This window comes from Pygocentrus nattereri, chromosome 3 (assembly GCF_015220715.1).
Source record: "Pygocentrus nattereri isolate fPygNat1 chromosome 3, fPygNat1.pri, whole genome shotgun sequence".
Lineage (NCBI taxonomy): Eukaryota > Metazoa > Chordata > Actinopteri > Characiformes > Serrasalmidae > Pygocentrus > Pygocentrus nattereri.
The window spans coordinates 16,925,018-16,943,103 of NC_051213.1; the positions used below are offsets into that span (position 1 = coordinate 16,925,018).

The 18,086-nt window shown below is 39.5% G+C and overlaps 1 protein-coding gene across 2 annotated transcripts in view; it reads left to right on the forward strand.

Annotated features, from left to right (window-relative positions):
- Positions 1-65: 65 nt before the first annotated feature.
- Positions 66-18,086, forward strand: part of ptk2ab (protein tyrosine kinase 2ab) — a 97,796-nt gene continuing 79,775 nt past the window's right edge. The window contains exon 1 of one of the 2 annotated variants that reach the window (XM_017713184.2): positions 66-466. Coding sequence is in view for 1 of the 2 variants with exons in the window: in XM_017713176.2 (XP_017568665.1) it covers positions 1,528-1,564 (37 nt within the window). In the remaining variant the exon portion in view is untranslated. Of the gene's footprint in view, positions 467-1,494; positions 1,565-18,086 lie in introns of those variants that run through there. The other variant, XM_017713176.2, reaches the window with a different exon arrangement.

Below are 18,086 nucleotides of genomic sequence, written 5' to 3' on the forward strand. Positions count from 1 at the left end.
CTTGCCATTGGACATGGTGACCTTAGGCTCATATGCTGCTGCTCCAGACCATGCAATTCTATGGACAGAGCTTTTCTGGCGAGATTGGGGTCCCTCGCTATAGTTATGTTGCAGTGTTGCTCGAAAAGGGAAAGGGAACAGAAAAGAGAGACACTAGACAGGTGAGGAAAACGGCAGCGTGGTCAGAAACTGCTGGGTCCCGGTGAGCAGTGTAAGGTCAATGAGGCTGGAGCAGCGCCGGGCCCGCTCACTCTGCGTCAGCCATGTTGGAGCCATGACTGCGGGATGCAGCGCTGTGGTGGTGGGAACAGGAGAGAGGGAGTATTCCGACTGTGGAGGCGAGAGAGCCAGACCCCACTGAGCTTTTAAAGGAAACAAGACACACAGCTAACTGAAGAACGGGACCTCCACAGTGGTAACACTGCGGAATCAAGGCGTTTGTGGAGTAACGGATGAAGAGCACACGGTAAGAGTGGAGCAGCCCCTCCGGAGAGAACATGATTGTTAGAAAGAAAAGCGTTAACTTGCAAGGCTGTTAGCCAGTTAGCATATAGTGTGAGGGGCACGGGTCTATAGTTAGCCTGCTTGGGGAGAGGAGGATAACGCTTTTCTACTCCGACTGGCTGACCAGGACTGTTGGCTGGCTGGATTTGAGAAATGTTAACGCTAAATGCGCTAAATAGTCTGTTAGCATTTGGTGTCGGTTACCGTTAGGATTTTTAAAAAGCTAGGTTAACGTGAGGCAGGTCGCGCCTCACAATTGAAGTCAAATGAAGTTATTCTCCTTTTATTTGTCTCAGAAAATGCAAATAATGTGGCTGTTCAAACGAAATGACTAAGTACCCAGCCAAAATCGGGCAGGTTTGTTTTTCGTTGGTGTCCGTGTTTGTTTACCGGGCTTCATGAGCACAACGCATTGTTGTCAGAAGGTGCGTTTGGGGTAACTACAGGCAATATTACTTCCAAAATCAGCATTATTGTGGTACATACGGGCAAAAACAAACAGCAGTGGGGCTCTAAAGTTATATGTAGCTGAACTTAAAGCTTTTGTAGCTAACTTGCTGCCTTACGACAACGTAAAACGATCTTGGTTCTTCTGAGCAGGTCTACTTGTACTCAGTATGGCAACGTTCATTGATTTCATTGCTGGATGTGGAGGAATAAGCTGTCTTCACCTGCTTGAATTGTTTTCATTCCCCCTCCAATTCTTCCATTTCTCAGTAGTAAGATCTCTCTTTCTTTATCGTTTGAGAAGCTGACCTGTTTTTCCTCATGTGGATGAGAATAACGGTTTATTCTGTTGACATCAGGGGAAATGCACATGCGTAACCTGACTGCTGCCTGTGCAAGGTGGTGCTTGTGGCAAGTCATGGCTAGTGTATGGGAGAGGGAGGTGCCAGGAGGACTTCCATAGGTGTGTGCAGCAGGAAGACTTAGTTATGTTGATATGCCTCGAAAGGTACGCATGTAGAAGACAAAAGCACAAGGAAAGAGGCTTGCTTTTGGGGAAACACGTGGAAAGGCATCATGCAGTTCTGGAGTTTCCTGAGCTGTGCAAGTGGAGGTATGTGGGTTCACCTGATCAGTGAAAAACCATCACCCGTGTGGTTTACAAGTTCTGGCTCAGTAGAGCTGGCGTGGCTGGGGCTGAGTATCAAGTAAACAAAACGAGTGAGCACTCTGGAGATAAAATGTGGAATTTGCTGCTGTGTTTTTTGTTTACTTGTGAAAGCTTTTAAATAATTTCTAACTATGTTGGTTAGAGTCTTGGGTTATACAGGCAGAGTGTCAGCCTAAGAATTCCTGGAGACTTTCCATATCTGCAGGGTTTGGTTTTGCATCAGTGGTATGTTTGCAACCAGCCTGTGAAGTCTGGCTTTATTTTGACTGAGGCATACACCAATTACTTCACTTTTAAAAGGCCTCAGTTACAGCAAATATACTAGTGTTCAGGGGTGCGGTGAAGATTGTGTAGGCTGCAAATGCAAGAACATTAATAAAGTGCAGATAATTCTTCCCAGTAGCCCAGAGTTGTCAAAACCTTCTGTGTTTTAAATTGAATAAATAGGTCATTAAATGTCAGTTTGAAGTATCTGTCAAATCTAAATATCTATCTAAATATCTAAAAATAATTTGCTATACACACAATGGGGTTAAAATCCTTATTGTGTTAAATGTCGCTAAATTGTAGATTTCATCTCAGTCATCTGAATCTTTAATTTAATATCATATAATAATTTCATATTTTTACATCATGTTTAATCACTGATCTGAAAAGGATAAATATGAGAAATAGCTTGTTTGTTGCTGCACAGTTTGTGTTGGCCATCCTCTAATTCTTCATCAGTGGTCATTGGATGCTGTCCACAGGGTTCTGTTGACTGGTTATTTTGGGTTGGTGAGCTTTTCTCGGTCCAGCAGTGACCCTGAACTGAGATGTTTAAAAGCTCCAGAAGCACTGCTGTATCTGATCCACTCAGACCAGCACAACATACACCAACACACCACCACCACATCAGTGTTAGTGCAGTGCTGAGAATGACCCACCGTCCAAGTGCTCTGCCGTAGCCTGTGGGGGACCTGACCATTGAAGAACAGGATAACAAAGTATGCAGAGAAACAGATGGACTACAGTCTGTAATTGTAGAACGACAGCATGCATCTGTATGATAAGTGGAGCTGACAAAGTGGATAGTGAATGCAGAAACAAGGAGGAGGTTTTAGTGTTATGGCTGATTGGTGTAATTATGATCACTCAAACCATGCTTGGGATACAGCCACCGCATATAGCTGATGGTGTCACACAGCAGAATGAAGAGAGTGATCAAAGCCTGATTCCTTTAATTGTCTGGCTTAGTGGGGGAATTAACTTCAGCAGTAGTTTAGGCCCATATTATAGGAAGTGAGCAATTTCGCTGTAGCTAAAAAAGCAAGAAAGAAAAGTAGTGAGCTGTGCAGAGAGGCCAATGCAGTTGAAAATTCAGTGCTGCTCTTAGAATATTATAGTATATGAAGAATATTTAGAGTTAAGCATGAGGCGACTTACACAGAGAATGAATAGAGACTCGACTTGATGTAGTTCAGGAAGTCAGCAAGACTGCTGTATGCAAATATGTTTGAATTTGATCAATAAGCCACAACATTTTTCACTGTGACCTTCCTGTTTGTAGTAATACAAGTGACTTTTAACTTCTAACTAAGCAAAAATAATATATCATATTTAAACGTTTTCTTGATACATGGTATACATCAAAATATTTAGTTTTTCTGAGGTTTGATAAGTTTGAAATGACTAAAAGCACCAGTACTGCCACATTTAGAGATATTATACAGTGATTTAACCTCTTATTCCCCAGGGTATATTTTGGTTTTTCCATCTGAATTTACACGACCAAATCGTAAGACAAATTATTTAGTAACTGCATGAAATAAATGCAAATTTTTATTTAATTTTTTTTCTAACTTAAAGAAAGCCCCTCAATTGAACAGAAAGTGTGTTGTATGATCATACACATATTGCTGTATGCTTACTATTTACTGCTGAAAGCCAAAAAACATAGATGCTCTTTGTATTATTTTATAAAAATAATTTTTACAGAGTTTATCTGACACCATCTCTTTATAGCCCAGATTTGTGGAGAAAACGGGTCGACTTTCAGTAGAGAAAAAAATGTATGACTTTTAAAAATTTATTTATTATTATAATTGTTTATTATTATTATTATTATTATTATTATTATTATAAGGGTTTAAAATTACATCACCATCTATTTGACCGGAAAGAAGACAGTTACAGCTCTCATACGACACCCACCTTTTGAATGTAGCTTATGAAATATGAACGTTATGAAGAACATGACAGTGCATTTTGGAGCCACCAGTGTTTCCAAGGAGTTTAAGAAGCTACTGAACATTTTACACACTCCACTGCAATGAATCCAATTAAATAGCCTTAATAATGCTCTCGTAATGAAACATGCAGTGCTTTTTTTTAATTAAGTGACCATGTACACAGTGTTTTCAGAGAGGTAGTCTGTATTGTGATGTGATGTAATGTAACGCAATATTGGCATATTATTCCCATCTGCCTGTCAGCGTATTTTTTATTTAGTTTTGTATTTTTTTTTTTAAACAATGCTAGTGCAGAATAACAGCACATTATAGACGTTTGTTTAGCTTAAAAAGGTATAATTATATTACATTTTTGATCTCACTCCCTTGATGTATCACTCAGCACCCAGACATGAGCCATGAGCTAATTATCACATTCTTCTGTCACAGTAAACTACTACTGCAGTGAATACTTGAAACAGTGACTCTTCCTGAGGTTTAAGCTTTGGCTTTATATTTTAAGGCTGTGGAATGCAGTGATTGGTCATTGAGATATGTCTGATATCTCTGAGTCTGCTTTGTCTTCGGCACCATTTGTTTGGAAATGACGATGTGTTTGACATGTCTGAACAAAACTGTGTTCAGCTGTAGGTGTTGCTGGAATATACCTGATTTTCTGATCAAGTAAACATGCTGAATGTATAGTGAGCTTATGGTGGGTAAAACAGACTAATTTCTGGCTCTGAGCAAGTCAGGGCTACTGCTAAAGCCTACAGGGACCCTTGTTTTTAGATTTTAAACTGTTTAAAGAAGGAATCATTTTTATACCAATATTTTTAATAAGATTTTGTAGCTGTGAAGTCATTTTAGAGGAATTTCGCTAGCATTCCATAGTGTTCTCCAGATGAGCCTGCTGCTGGCTATGGAGCCGTGTACTGACTTGCAGTCAGCTGGCTACATTTTTGAGGGTTAAATCAATTTTGCTTTGACTTCATGTCCTTTGATGAGGTACAGATAAAACAGAGCGTATATAACATTACTAGATTTGAATAATGTGTAGTGAACTACCCACTTAATTTAGTTCTTATCATGCTTGTCTTCAGCTTGGTGTCTCTTTCATGCATTTGTTGTATTCTTTACTTTGCTTACCTGTTTCTCCACTAGAACAAAATACCACTTGTTCTTTTGTGATATTGACATTGAAACCTTGTATCGACTGCTACCAATCTTATATTTCTTATAAAACTACTAGTCTTTAATATTAGTCGCTTTTAATTAAGCGCTTCACTTAAGATTTTAAAATTTTCATTTTTTTTTCATCAGGCAAGTCATTAGAACATTCTTATTTCCAATGGTGCTCTGGCAAGAAGAGCAGCCAGGTGTAAACACTTTACCACTCCACAGAAAGAAACACTCAGATAGCATCAATGTTGTGACGCTTTCTTACAGGAGGGTTTTTTAAATTTTTTTTTTATTTATCACATTCTAGCATTTTGTGCTGCTATTGGTCTCATACTTATACCCATCAATTCAATACCAGAATGCCATCTTTAATATTTAGGAGTTTGTTTTAAGAAAGCAAATGGAATACATTCAGTACTGGTCATGATGGGTTACAACACTTGAGGGGGAAATCATCTCAATACACTATTAAAGAATGTGTTTTTTTTTTTTTTTTTTAATTAAATGGAATCTTGACCCCAGAATGAAAAATTCTAGCCGAACCTGAAAATACATCATTCCTCTCCTTCTTACATCACTGTTTATTTTAATATAATGCTTTCTGTAAAATTGCATTCAAGTGTAAATAAAGTAGTACTGATGGTGTGTTTTACCCGTGACGTAAGCCAGATGTGTGGAGCTGGCTTTAATGAACTTGCTTTCTTCCCCATTACATAAGTATTTGCTTATTCTGTCAAGCAGAATGAAAGGGATTTTTTAAAAATTAAAAAATAACAGAATTAATGAATGTGTCTTGCATAATTGCAAATAGATATTGAAATAAAAATGAGTGTCCTGAATCAGTTTCCAAACATGTGGACTCCATTGCAGGAAATTGAATTTAGACCTAATGCTCTTTACCAAATGTGTTTTAAATATGCTAAAGTGAATTAGGCTCAAACATAATTTGACTCAAATTAGCTGGAACACTAATTGCAACATTTTTGAAAATATTGATATGATTCTAGATAACTTATGCGTGTAAGCTTGGCCACAAGATATAGTAGATTGTTTCTTGTAGAGTTATAATATGCTTAGTTTTAGGGATGCACAGTGGTTTCAGAATCATATTGGTATTGGCTAATACTGCTGTAGTATCGGTGTGAGACAGATGTTTAGATTTGATTAATATTTAGTGACATTTATTGTACTCTGGAGGGAGGAACTGAATGTTTGAGACACTGGGCTGCTGAGCTGAAATGTCTGCATTTTGTTAATTGTATGCGAAGGTTAATCTTATATTACGTGTAATACTAATCCAGGTAGATGTAGTCCTAATTTCTGTGTTTTATAAATGTTTATGCATCAGCATCAGCCCACAGTTCCTCATCTCAGTACATATCAACTTCTTTACCAGTTTTAATTGAATCTCACAAAATCAGCATTGGGGAGTTGGCAACCCCTATTATAATTTAGTAGAATATATTTTAAGTGATTTTAAGTGTTCAAAGAGGGAATATGGTTTTCTCTTACTATTTCATTGCACATGTTTCAGGCCAGAAAGTGCTCACTGAGGATAAAGTACCCTTTTTTGAGAACCTGCTTACATGAGTAACTCCCTCATAGGCTCCGGTAGGTGTCACAGGATAGTTATGTATATTTTTCACAGACTGTAACATTTTGAATTGTAACTGATGATGATGATCATAATCATCATCTTTTAAATCAGACATTGCACTCTGGGCAAGTAGCATATGATCTGTACTCTGCTCCTCAGACATCAGGAAATCTGTTAAAATTAACATAGAACCCCTGACTGATGCATTGCCAGCAGAGCAAAGTCGATTGGGCAATTACCAGAGTAAATTGTGTAAATCACAAAGCCACCCAATTGAATTTTCCCAATTGATTTGGTTTATCTGGCTCTCCTCCTGGGCTGTTACTAGAACAGAGAAAAAAACAGAAAGTAATGCCTGTAATGTGATTGTAGGTTCTGGTCTAGAACCAGCTTGCCTTTTGCTAATCCTGTTTCCTAACTTTTATTGCAGTGGAGTAGTTAGAATGGTTAAAATGCATTAGATTACTGGATGAAGTGCATTCCTAAAGTTAATCCCATTGGGAAGGCGTACTCTTTTCTGTTTTGTATGTTTAATTAAGCCCACACCTGTGCATCAAGCAGCTTATATCTCTTACTTTGTATTATTATTATTATGTGACACTTACAAGAATTCATTTGTAACACTCTGAAGTAAAACAAACACATTCTGAACAGCCCTGAACCAACACTGTTAGAAAAGAAAATACTTCAAATACTAGGCTAGTTACTTAGCCATCATAGCATCCTGTCAGATAAATGCTGTTTTTGTATTTATAGAGTGGTGTCATGCTATACTGACATTAGTTTTGCTGACAAAATGTGTCGTTAAACACGTTTGAGTTTCATGGCTTGAGCATTTTGTTTTACTAAATATATATATATATATACACACACACACATGCACACACACACCGGCCACTTTATTAGGTACAGTAAAAGGTTAGACCCCATTTTGCCTACAGAACTGCCTTAATTCTTTGTGGCATACTTTGAACAAGGTGTTGGAAACATTCCTCAGAGATTTTAGTCCATAGTGACATCATAGCATCATGCAGTTGCTGCAGATTTGTTGGTGGCACATCTATGATGCGAATCTCCTGTTCCACCACATCCCAAACATGCTCTGTTAGGTTGAGATCTGGTGACTGTGGAGGCCATTGGAGTACAGTGAACTCATTGTCATGTTCAAGAAACCAGTTTGAGATGATGAGCTTTGTGACATGGTGCATTATCCTGCTGGAAGTAGCCATCAGAAGATGCGTACACTGTGGTCATAAAGGGATGGACATGGTCATCAACGATACTCAGGTAGGCTGCGGCATTGAAACAATGCTCAATTGGTACTAAGGGGCCCAAAGTGTGCCAAGAAAAAAATCCCCCACACCATTACACCACCATCACCACCACCACCACCAGCAGCCTGAACCATTGATACAACAAAGGATGGATCCATGCTTTCATGTTGTTTACGCCAAATTCTGACCCTACCATCTGAACGTCACAGCTGAAATCGAGACTCGTCAGACCAGGCACCATTTTTCAAATCTTCTATTGTCCAATTTCGTTGAGTCCGTGTGAATAGTCTCAGTTTCCGGTTCTTAGCTGACAGGAGTGGCACCCGGTGTGGTCTTCCGCTGCTGTAGCCCATCTTCTTCAAGGTTCGACGTGTTGTGCATTCAGAGATGGTATTCTGCATTCCTTGATTGTAACAAGTGGTTATGAGTTACTGTTGCCTTTCTATCATCTCGAACCAGTCTGCCCATTCTCCTCTGACCTCTCATATCAACAACGCATTTTTGTCCACGCAACTGCCACTCACTGGATATTTTCTCTTTTTCTGACCGTTCTCTCTAAACCCTAGAGATGGTTGTGTGTGAAAATCCCGGTAGATCAGCAGTTTCTGAAATACTCAGACCAGCCCATCTGGCACCAACGACCATGCCACGTTCAAAGTCACTTAAATCACCTTTCTTCCCCATTCTGATTCTCGGTCTGCACTTCAGCAAGTTGTCTTGACCACCTCTACATGCCTAAATGCATTGAGTTGCTGCCGTGTGATTGGCTGATTAACTGATTAGCTATTTGTGTTAACTAGCAATTGAACGTACCTAATAAAGTGGCTGGTGTGTGTGTGTGTATATTTTATATATATATATATATATATATATATATATATATATATTATAGAACATTAACTTAATCATCCATTTCTTTAAAATAACTATGTATTTCACAAAAAGATTTTCTTAAAATATGACAATTATGTCTGTATTTCTTATTATAAAAGGAAAATATCAACAAGGGGCAGTGCCATACATTAGGCTTTTCTGCAACACTGTCATGTCCTGAGGTGTGCATAGTGGGATGTTGGAACATTCTGGAACAAAACAATCCAGTTCTTTGGATTGATGCTCCTGAACCTCCTATAAAGGTATGATGATGATCTGGTCATTGCTGAGGCTACGCAGGGGGGTTTGTCTTCATCTTAATGTTCATGACAGCCATTTGGAATGTCTAACAGCGTTCATGGGGGAGTAGAATCTGGGAATATGGTGGTATCATGAAGGAGCAGTGTTTTCTCTGTAAGGTGCACTTGATCAAAGTAATTGAGAATCGTCATCTGTTTATATGTCTGTGCAGAGCACTTCATTGGGCCTAATGTCTCTCACACTATGGAATCTCGTACCATTATAGATACAGCACAGTATTTTAAAATTGGAAACTGGTATCATTGTAAAGGCATCCTTCTGTTCACTTCAGATGCTGAAAATAGGTTGAGAAATGACTCATCAAACAGTTTTTTCTGTATTTGAGGCTCTGGGTTTTACAATCCTTACACCAGGTTTTTTGTGTGTTGCCCTGATATGAGCTGTTTGTGAATGGCAGGATTTAAATAAATGTCAGCTTGCTTATTTAAATTCTGATAGTTGAGAAGTTTGTAATCTTGGGGTCGTTTAGCATTTCATTAAGTGTCTGTCTATCCTAATTGCTGTGTTTTAACTTATAACTTTTCTTCAGTGTGGTTTATCTCTGGCAGATGTAGTCATGATTTTTTGCACCTTCATGTCCGGAAGTGATTATATGGCCTCTTTGGAACTTTTAATGGCCTTATGTTGGTTTAAAAACTCTCACATCAAACCTTTTTAATGATGATAAATTCCACATCAAATTCCAAAAACAAACAAATTAACACTGATTACGTCTTTCACATCAGAGCTCATTGGTTTCTTTTTTACTTTCTTTTACTGTGTAGAGCTCCAGGCCGATGCAGTGCTAGCTCTTCTGGAAACTGATGGAACATGCTGTTGAACATTTTTAGCAGAGTGGGCAATTACCCAGTGCATAAATGCCTTCAGTTGCACTCAGTGAAAGAAGAATAGGAACTTTATCATTGCTTCTACTCACTGACTCCGTATCTTCATTTTCTCTGTCTTCTGACTGCGCTGTTAGGGCTTTTAACACTTCAGATTTGATGGGAAGGTTTGAGTGTGTTAAATGTCTCATCTGTTTCTTTAACTGGTAAAAAATTAAAGGCCTTGCAAAAACAAAATGAAACTAAAATGAAGAATGAAAAACACTTTCTGATTTGTTTTATTGTGTGTTGTATTATTGTGTTACTGCTGTGATCCAGCACTAGCATAACATTAACAAGCCATAGCTCATAGGCAGCTCACTAGAGCATAAATGATCCTGGACTGGATGTTAGTAGAATCATTGTTGCTCGATCAATAAGTGGTCAGAGCACTATTAGTGTCTAAGATTTGCATCTATAGTTTTGCACTGAGGCTACAGGGCTAATGTGACTAACAAGTATTTTTTTTTTTTTAACTTTTGATCAGATTTCATTTTACTTTCATTTTATTGTTGTTGGTTGCTGGTGTGATTAGGCTAAATAACTGGTTAAGGCAAATAAGGTATCATTTTCTGGTAGTCTGTAAAAATGTAACAAATTGTTAGCCTACATGACAAACACCCTGTAGTCTATATACAAAAACAATTAAGATTTGCTTCAGAAAATAAAGAATAACTTTCCTGGGAATTTCTTAAGTTCATGAGAACTGCATTTGAAAAATTCTTATGAACTTCTTTGTGTTTGCTGTAAGATCCTTTTTAAGGCCAGAGTCTGGAAACTCATTAACATCAGAATTTCAGACTTTCACATGCCGATTATGGCTAACCTCACATTGTTTTAAAGTACAGTGTAAACACATGTTCTAGCTTTCAGTCCTGCTATAACATGCCTGTCTGGGACGTGTACTTCAGTACAATTATGGTTTAATTATACTACTGATGAGATTTAGACTTCTCTGATGCCAGATCCAGTTCAGTAATGCTTTAGACATTATTGCAGGATTAGTGGCACCTGGAATAAAGAACCCCATCATTTCTTTAAGTGTTTTGTGATTAAGGCGTGGGATGAGCACCCAGTCATATTTCGTCTGTGTGAGTGTATGCAGCTGTTTGGAGCCCTCAGGCTCAGCCCTTCTGTTATAAAATCCCTCAGGTAATCACACGTGTCAATTGAACTGACTGGCTTATAGTTGCGGGAAAGAAATCTTGTTGCTCGTGTGTCTTTGTCTCTCTAACTCTACTCATATTATGCATGTTTCTGTCTGTGTGTGTCTTTCTTTCTTTCTTTCTTTCTTTCTTTCTTTCTTTCTTTCTTTCTTTCTTTCTCTCTCTCTCTCTCTCTCTCTCTCTCTCTCTCTCTCTCTCTGTCTCTCTGTCTCTGTCTTAATTTTCTATAATGTATAATATTAGCTATTATTAATAATAATAATAATAATAATAATAATAATATAGTATTCTAAAGGCTTGTCTGTGTAGTCATGAATGCAGTGCTACCTGAGCACCCACTGAAGCTCTATTGAGATTATAATGGAAATTGTTCATTAAATTGCCAGATAAGGCCATGACTACATGGGTGGCACAGGGTAGTAGCTGCCACCATTTAAATTAGCCTCGACACCCCAATTGCAACCCACAGTGACTGCAATATAAATAATATAAATTGTTAAATTAAACTTAGATTGATGTGCTGTATTAACACAGATGTTGGTTTAGGTGTGTTCTTGTAGCTGAGCTGATTTTAAGAGCAGCGAGTGTCTGTCCTGGATTAAGTTGTGGTTCATTCTTCTGATTGGCTCATGGGCCTTCAGTTAGTCAGAGTTGAGTGTACATTAAAAAAGTTGATTAGACATGTAGTTATAAGTGAAAGCATTGTGTTACTAACAGTATTTAATTAGCACTAACACTGTTTTATTGTGGAATTGGAAGGCTCAGATTGAGTGAAATGAAAAGAGATATAACCCAAGCTTCTTCTCAAGAGGAAAAGAAGCAGATTGAGAAGAAGGTGCTGATGAAACGGTGAAAGAGGAGGCTAAAACTGAGAAGAAGAGATGGGTGAAGTCCTAGTGGAGTTGAAGTCAAGGGGAAAAAGGACCCGTGTGGAGAGATGAGTGTGCAGGGAGACATGGAAGTGTAAAAGGAGGACAGCAAGACAAGTGCCATACTGTCAGTACAGCACCACATGCTGATCTGTTTTTATATGTTGCACACTTAAAGTTCAGAGTAGCTGGAAATGAATCTGTTCTTCAAGTAATTGTTGAAGATGTGTCATTGTTTTGATACACTCAGTGCACAGCTCTATATTGTCTTTAGATGCCGTATTAAGAGTTAGAGATCAAATATGAAGCAAAAGGTAATATGTAAGTGTTCATTTTCCCCCACAAATCAGTAAGGATGCACTGTGGGAATCATGGGTCGATGCAGATATCTGGGATTTTTCATGTACATTTCTGTCGATGCAGATGCATAAACATACATAAAATGTAGATTTTTTTTAAGCAATGTCTGGCAGTACAGATATCATTGCACATCTCTACAAATCAGATATTTCATGAATTACGTTTTTGTCTTATTTGTGCCCTCTAAACTATCTCTTTAATTCACTTGGTTTGTACAGTCTCAAAGCAGATTTTTAAAAAACACACAGTATTGCGTTAGTGTCGGCAGAAGCAGTGACAGATTTCCAGATTAAACAGTCTGTGTCGGAGACAATAGAGTCGAACTGCAATGAAAGGTGTTCCGTAAAACAAGAATGCCCGCATCAGGAATGTCCACTTATCATTCATTGGCCGATATGTCTGCAAAATGGCTCATCGGTGGATAAGACACAACGGGGAAAATACATCGATATTTGAAAAGATGTTACTAATACTGAATATTGTTTTTACATATTTACATAATGAGCATTTGGTATTTAAAACAAATGTGCATAGATCTATAGCCTATAGTTCATTTGTAGTTCTGTTTTGTGGTCCCCGACTTGAACTTGTGGTCTGAATGCCTATCATAATGGTAGCAATCAGCGGTGTTTACAGCAGTACTAATCTGCTCCATACCAGCCGTTATTTAAATTATTGTGTAATAATGGATTATAAGGTTAATGTCTGTAATGAGAACATGGAAGCCATTAAGAGTTTCTATTGGTTCCTTCAATTCAATTCAATCCAAGTTTACTTGTATAGAACTTTTTACAACAATGTTGTCCTCTGGTCAAACAGTGTTTACAGTTTAATAAGCTAAATACCGAATAAAAGCTAAGAGGATCTCTGTTTGAAGACTGGATGGTAAAGCTTTAGAAACTGCACTGGTAGAGGCAGTTTCTGACTGAGTCTTTATGAAAAGTGGGAGTGAGCTGAAACGGTCCCATCCTATCTCAATGCTGGTACATCTGGATGGCACAGTGATGTAATTGAGGGTGTTGCATTTGGCACAACTGAACAGGAGAGCAGGTTGGTGGTGATGAGGAGGAGGCCCTGATGGTCAGTTTTCAGCAGGATGGGAGGGCAGTCATTATCTCAGGAAGAGTAAAGAGGCAAAATTAGTTCTGGTCATTAAATTACTGCATTAAATATGATTTCCCCCAGAGTGTGGTTAGTGACTCCGGCAGATCTAACTATAACAGCATAAACTAAAAGGAGAGAACCAGAGGGTAGCATAGATATGAGAGAACCCTGAGACACTGGGATCCCCCAGTCCACCGTCAACAAACCTGTGCAGTCGCGTGAAGTGGTGGGTCAACAGCACATCTCAGTTTGCCATAAGCCTCTATGCCCATGAACCCCTGGATCTCCTGCCTTTATCTAAAGGGGAAGGCTAATTATCAAAAGCTAAACTAAACAAATATGTTTTCAGTCTAGACTTAAAGGATGAGACTGTGTCAGATTCCTGAACATTTAACTGGGAGATTATTCCACAATTTAGGGGCTTTGTAAGAAAAAGCTGTTCCACCCATTGAAGTCTTCTGAAGTTTAGGAACCAGTAGAAAACCAGCATCCTGTGATCTGAGTAAGCGAGGTGGTTCATAATGGGAAATAAGATCTTGCAGGTACTCCGGTGAGAGACCATACAGGGCTTTATACGTCAATAAGAGAATTTAATAGTCAATACGGAATTTGATAGGGAGCCAGGGTAATGCTGATAAAACTGGGCTGATGTGATCAAATTTTCTGGTTTTAGTGAGTACTCTAGCTGCAGCATTCTGAACTAATTGAACCCTATTTAGGCTCCTGTTGGAGCATCCTGACAATAGTGCATTACAGTAGTCTAGAAAGGCATAGGTTCCTGAAGGTTTGTAATGCGTTTTGGCTTTTCTTGATGGGTTGATGATATAAAGGGAATGATTTAGCAGGTCACTGATTCCAGATACATTTCTAATTCTACTTGGAAGCTAGTGGTCTCTAATGGTAACCATTAGGAGGCAAAAAATGTTTTTTTTTTTTTGTTTTTTTTTTAATCCTAATGGTCTTTATTTAGCAAGGGTTACATTGTTACTGCCAACTTGCACAATATAACTCTGGGAAGGTTGAGTATTAAGTCATAATATTTTGATGATAATATATTACGATAATAATTATAACATTAAAGAGGGATGATACCAGTATTGTGGCCAAAGGCTTTGCTATGGGAAGGCAGCACCTCTTTGTGTTAAGGTGAGGAGCGTTGAGACGTTGAGTTGGTGAAGTTATACTTTCAAATCAATTCACCCATAAAGGAACACTGTCACCTTGTCTCTCCTGCACATCAGTGCTAGCCTGTTATTAGTATAAGAAATGGCTGAGTAAGAAACTGTGTTTATCTTGAACCAGACGGCCTCTGAGGAAACTGTCTGTTTGTGTTGTTGAAGGAGAAACTCAGGCAGGGTCGTCTACATGGTTATCAGGGCTACATCTCTGCGCCATTCAAAGAGGGCATGAAGTTTCACAGACGAGAAACTGAGAGTCACCATCGCCATTACAGCAACCGAGACCCAATGGCAGCCCCCCTACAGTTAGCACTTAATCCCCGAATATCGCTATTTTACTCTTGTAATTTAATGTTTTTAATATCTAAATATGATAACTTTAATCTCAAAGTCTACTACTTTTATTTTTATTAACAGCAGCTCTAAAACGCCGTCATAGTTCTGTTTACTCTGCAACCTTACTGTGTTTTTTACTCCAAAGCCCACCTGCCCTGACGTCACATGAGGGGTGTTCCTAGGGGGCGTGTCTGCATCACAGAAATGCCCTCATATGGTGCTGCAATTCGACCCTCCTCGTCAGAGATGTTGTGTTTTTGATATTGGACACAAAATGTGTTAAAACAGTAATAAGTGTGCTTTTTAACGCATCATTTATGAATGTCTTTTTTAGTATCAGCACTCCATAGATGGTGCAAAAGGAGCCAGCAAGAATTTGGTAATGAGTCTCCAATCTGAAATGTCCATCTTTGCTCCCGGATCCCTCTGTTGTACAGCTATTTGCACAATTACGATGTTTTACCACGTAAGTGTGCTCATTGTTGACATTTTGATTTTGCATGCTGAGAGCTGCAGCGGGCTTTGAATAGCAGAAATGTGCTGCATTCCATATGAAGAGAGAGAGAATCCCGGCCTTTACAAACACAATGAACAAGTTAGCGTGACTTCTTCAGCCACAGAAGATGACTTATTCTATTTTGTTCTCTGCTTGCCCTCTTCCTGACCCTCTCATTTAATTTGTGATTCAGGGATGGCCTTATGGATGCTCTCATCCTTTTCAGCTTTCCTCTCGTCTTTGTTGTGTCAGGGCCAAGTAATGTCTGATAACATGGATGTTATCTCTCTGATGATTTCCATTTGCTTTGTCTTGTTTATATCCATCATTTGTGGTGATGGTTGAATTCATGCTGTATGATGCCAGTGACTTTCCAAAACACTGAGTTTTTATCGGGAGCATTTGAGATTAGTCAGCGTGTTTCTCCTCCATTTGTTCTATATAGACCTAGATTAGTGTAGAAACTATATTATTGGTTTTTGAAATCTGTGTGGTTACTTTTATGTCAGCTCTCTGAAGAAAAGCTCGTCAAGGTTTTGTATTGCAATTTAAGGTGATGATGATAATCTCTCTTTTGGGGCCAGACTACAGACGTACAGAAATTTAAATGTATTTAAGACAAATCATCCCTTTACTTAATGTATGGCATCAATTCAGTTGAGTGAAAACCTTTGTGATAAGGTGGATGTAAGGTACATGGTTTAAACAGCATAGCCTTATCGACAAATCTTTTTTTAAGAAAATTGAATTGAAAATTCTATTAAACATCTTTAAATGTTCAGTGTTTTAAATACATATGCTATAACTGTAAATTGTTTAACAATATGCTTTTCTAAGCATATATTTCCATGTCACTGGCTAAGTGTGTGTTTGATTAAAAGGAAACGGCTAAAGGGGCATAGATGTTCAACATAATAGATCTTATTTAATTGGATGTAGTGCTGCATATTCTTGGAAATGCTGTGTTTGAGGGAAAAAAATAGTTTTGGTTAGGGTTGCACTGATACTGATGCTGCATCGGTATTGGTGCTGTGATACTGGCATAGTATTGGTATCGATAATGTGTACACCTATGACCAGTACTACAAAGCAATTGCTGACGTATGCGTACGCGCAAGTGAATGGAACATAACTCTGTTGATATGACCTGACAAGCAGCAGTAAAAATGTTCATGGCAAGGTCTGTAATTTCAGTATTTTGTGGAAAGGCAGTGCTGGTGGATGACATACCATTTGGAATTCTTCATAAGATTGGTTTTTACCAGTATGTCACATACACCAGATGACGCAGCATACAGACAGTGTAAAACTAAAGGCTAAGGTTAATGACTTCTTCAGTAATCTCTTACCCCTGATGTGCTGTTGGTGTTAATCCAGGTTGTTATTGAGGGAGTGCACAATTGTGTGGTGTTTGTTGTTTTTTTTTTTTTTTTTAAAACCCTGCACACGAGTATACATTGTGTGTGCAAATGTTTGTAGTCACCTGCTTGTAGGAGTGGACGATTATTATTATTATCCATCCATCCATCCATCCATTAGCTTCCGCTTCTCCGGGGTTCGGGTCGCGGGGGCAGCATCCTAAGCAGTGAGGCCCAGACCTCCCTTTCCCCAGCCACTTCCACTAGCTCTCCAAGGGGGATTCCGAGGCGCTCCCAGGCCAGCTGGGCGATATAGTCACGCCAGCGTGTCCTGGGTCTTCCCCGGGGTCTCCTCCCAGGTGGACTTGCCTGTGACACCTCCCGAGGGAGGCGTCCAGGAGGCATCCTAATCAGATGCCCGAACCACCTCAGCTGACTCCTCTCGATGTGAAGAAGCAGCGGCTCTACTCCGAGTCCCTCCCGGATGACCGAACTTCTCACCCTATCTCTAAGGGAGAGCCCAGACACCCTGCGGAGGAAACTCATTTCGGCCGCTTGTATTCGCGATCTTATTCTTTCGGTCATTACCCAAAGCTCATGACCATAGGTGAGGGTGGGAACGTAGATTGACCGGTAAATCGAGAGCCTTGCCTTATGGCTCAGCTCTTTCTTTACCACAACAGACCGGTAAAGAGCCCGCATCACTGCTGACCCAGCACCAATCCGCCTGTCAATCTCCCGCTCCCTTGTACCATCACTCGTGAACAAGACCCCGAGATACTTGAACTCCTCCACTTGAGGCAAGAGCCTATCCCCGACCCAGAGAGGGCTCTCCACCCTTTTCCGCCTGAGAACCATGGTCTCGGATTTGGAGGTACTGATTCTCATCCCAGCCGCTTCACACTCGGCTGCAAACCGATCCAGCGAAAGCTGAAGTTCGCGGCCTGATGTCCCCAATAGGACCACATCATCTGCAAACAGCAGCGATGTGACCCTGAGGTCACCAAACCGGACACCCTCCATCCCCTGACTGCGCCTAGAAATTCTATCCATAAAAATTATGAATAGAATCGGTGACAAAGGGCAGCCCTGACGGAGTCCAACTCTCACTGGGAACAAGTCTGACTTACTGCCGGCCATGCGAACCAAACTCCTGCTCTGTTTGTACAGGGCCTGAATGGCTCGTAGCAAAGAGCCATGTACCCCGTACTCCCGAAGCACCTCCCACAGAATACTCCGGGGAACACAGTCGAATGCCTTCTCCAGATCCACAAAGCA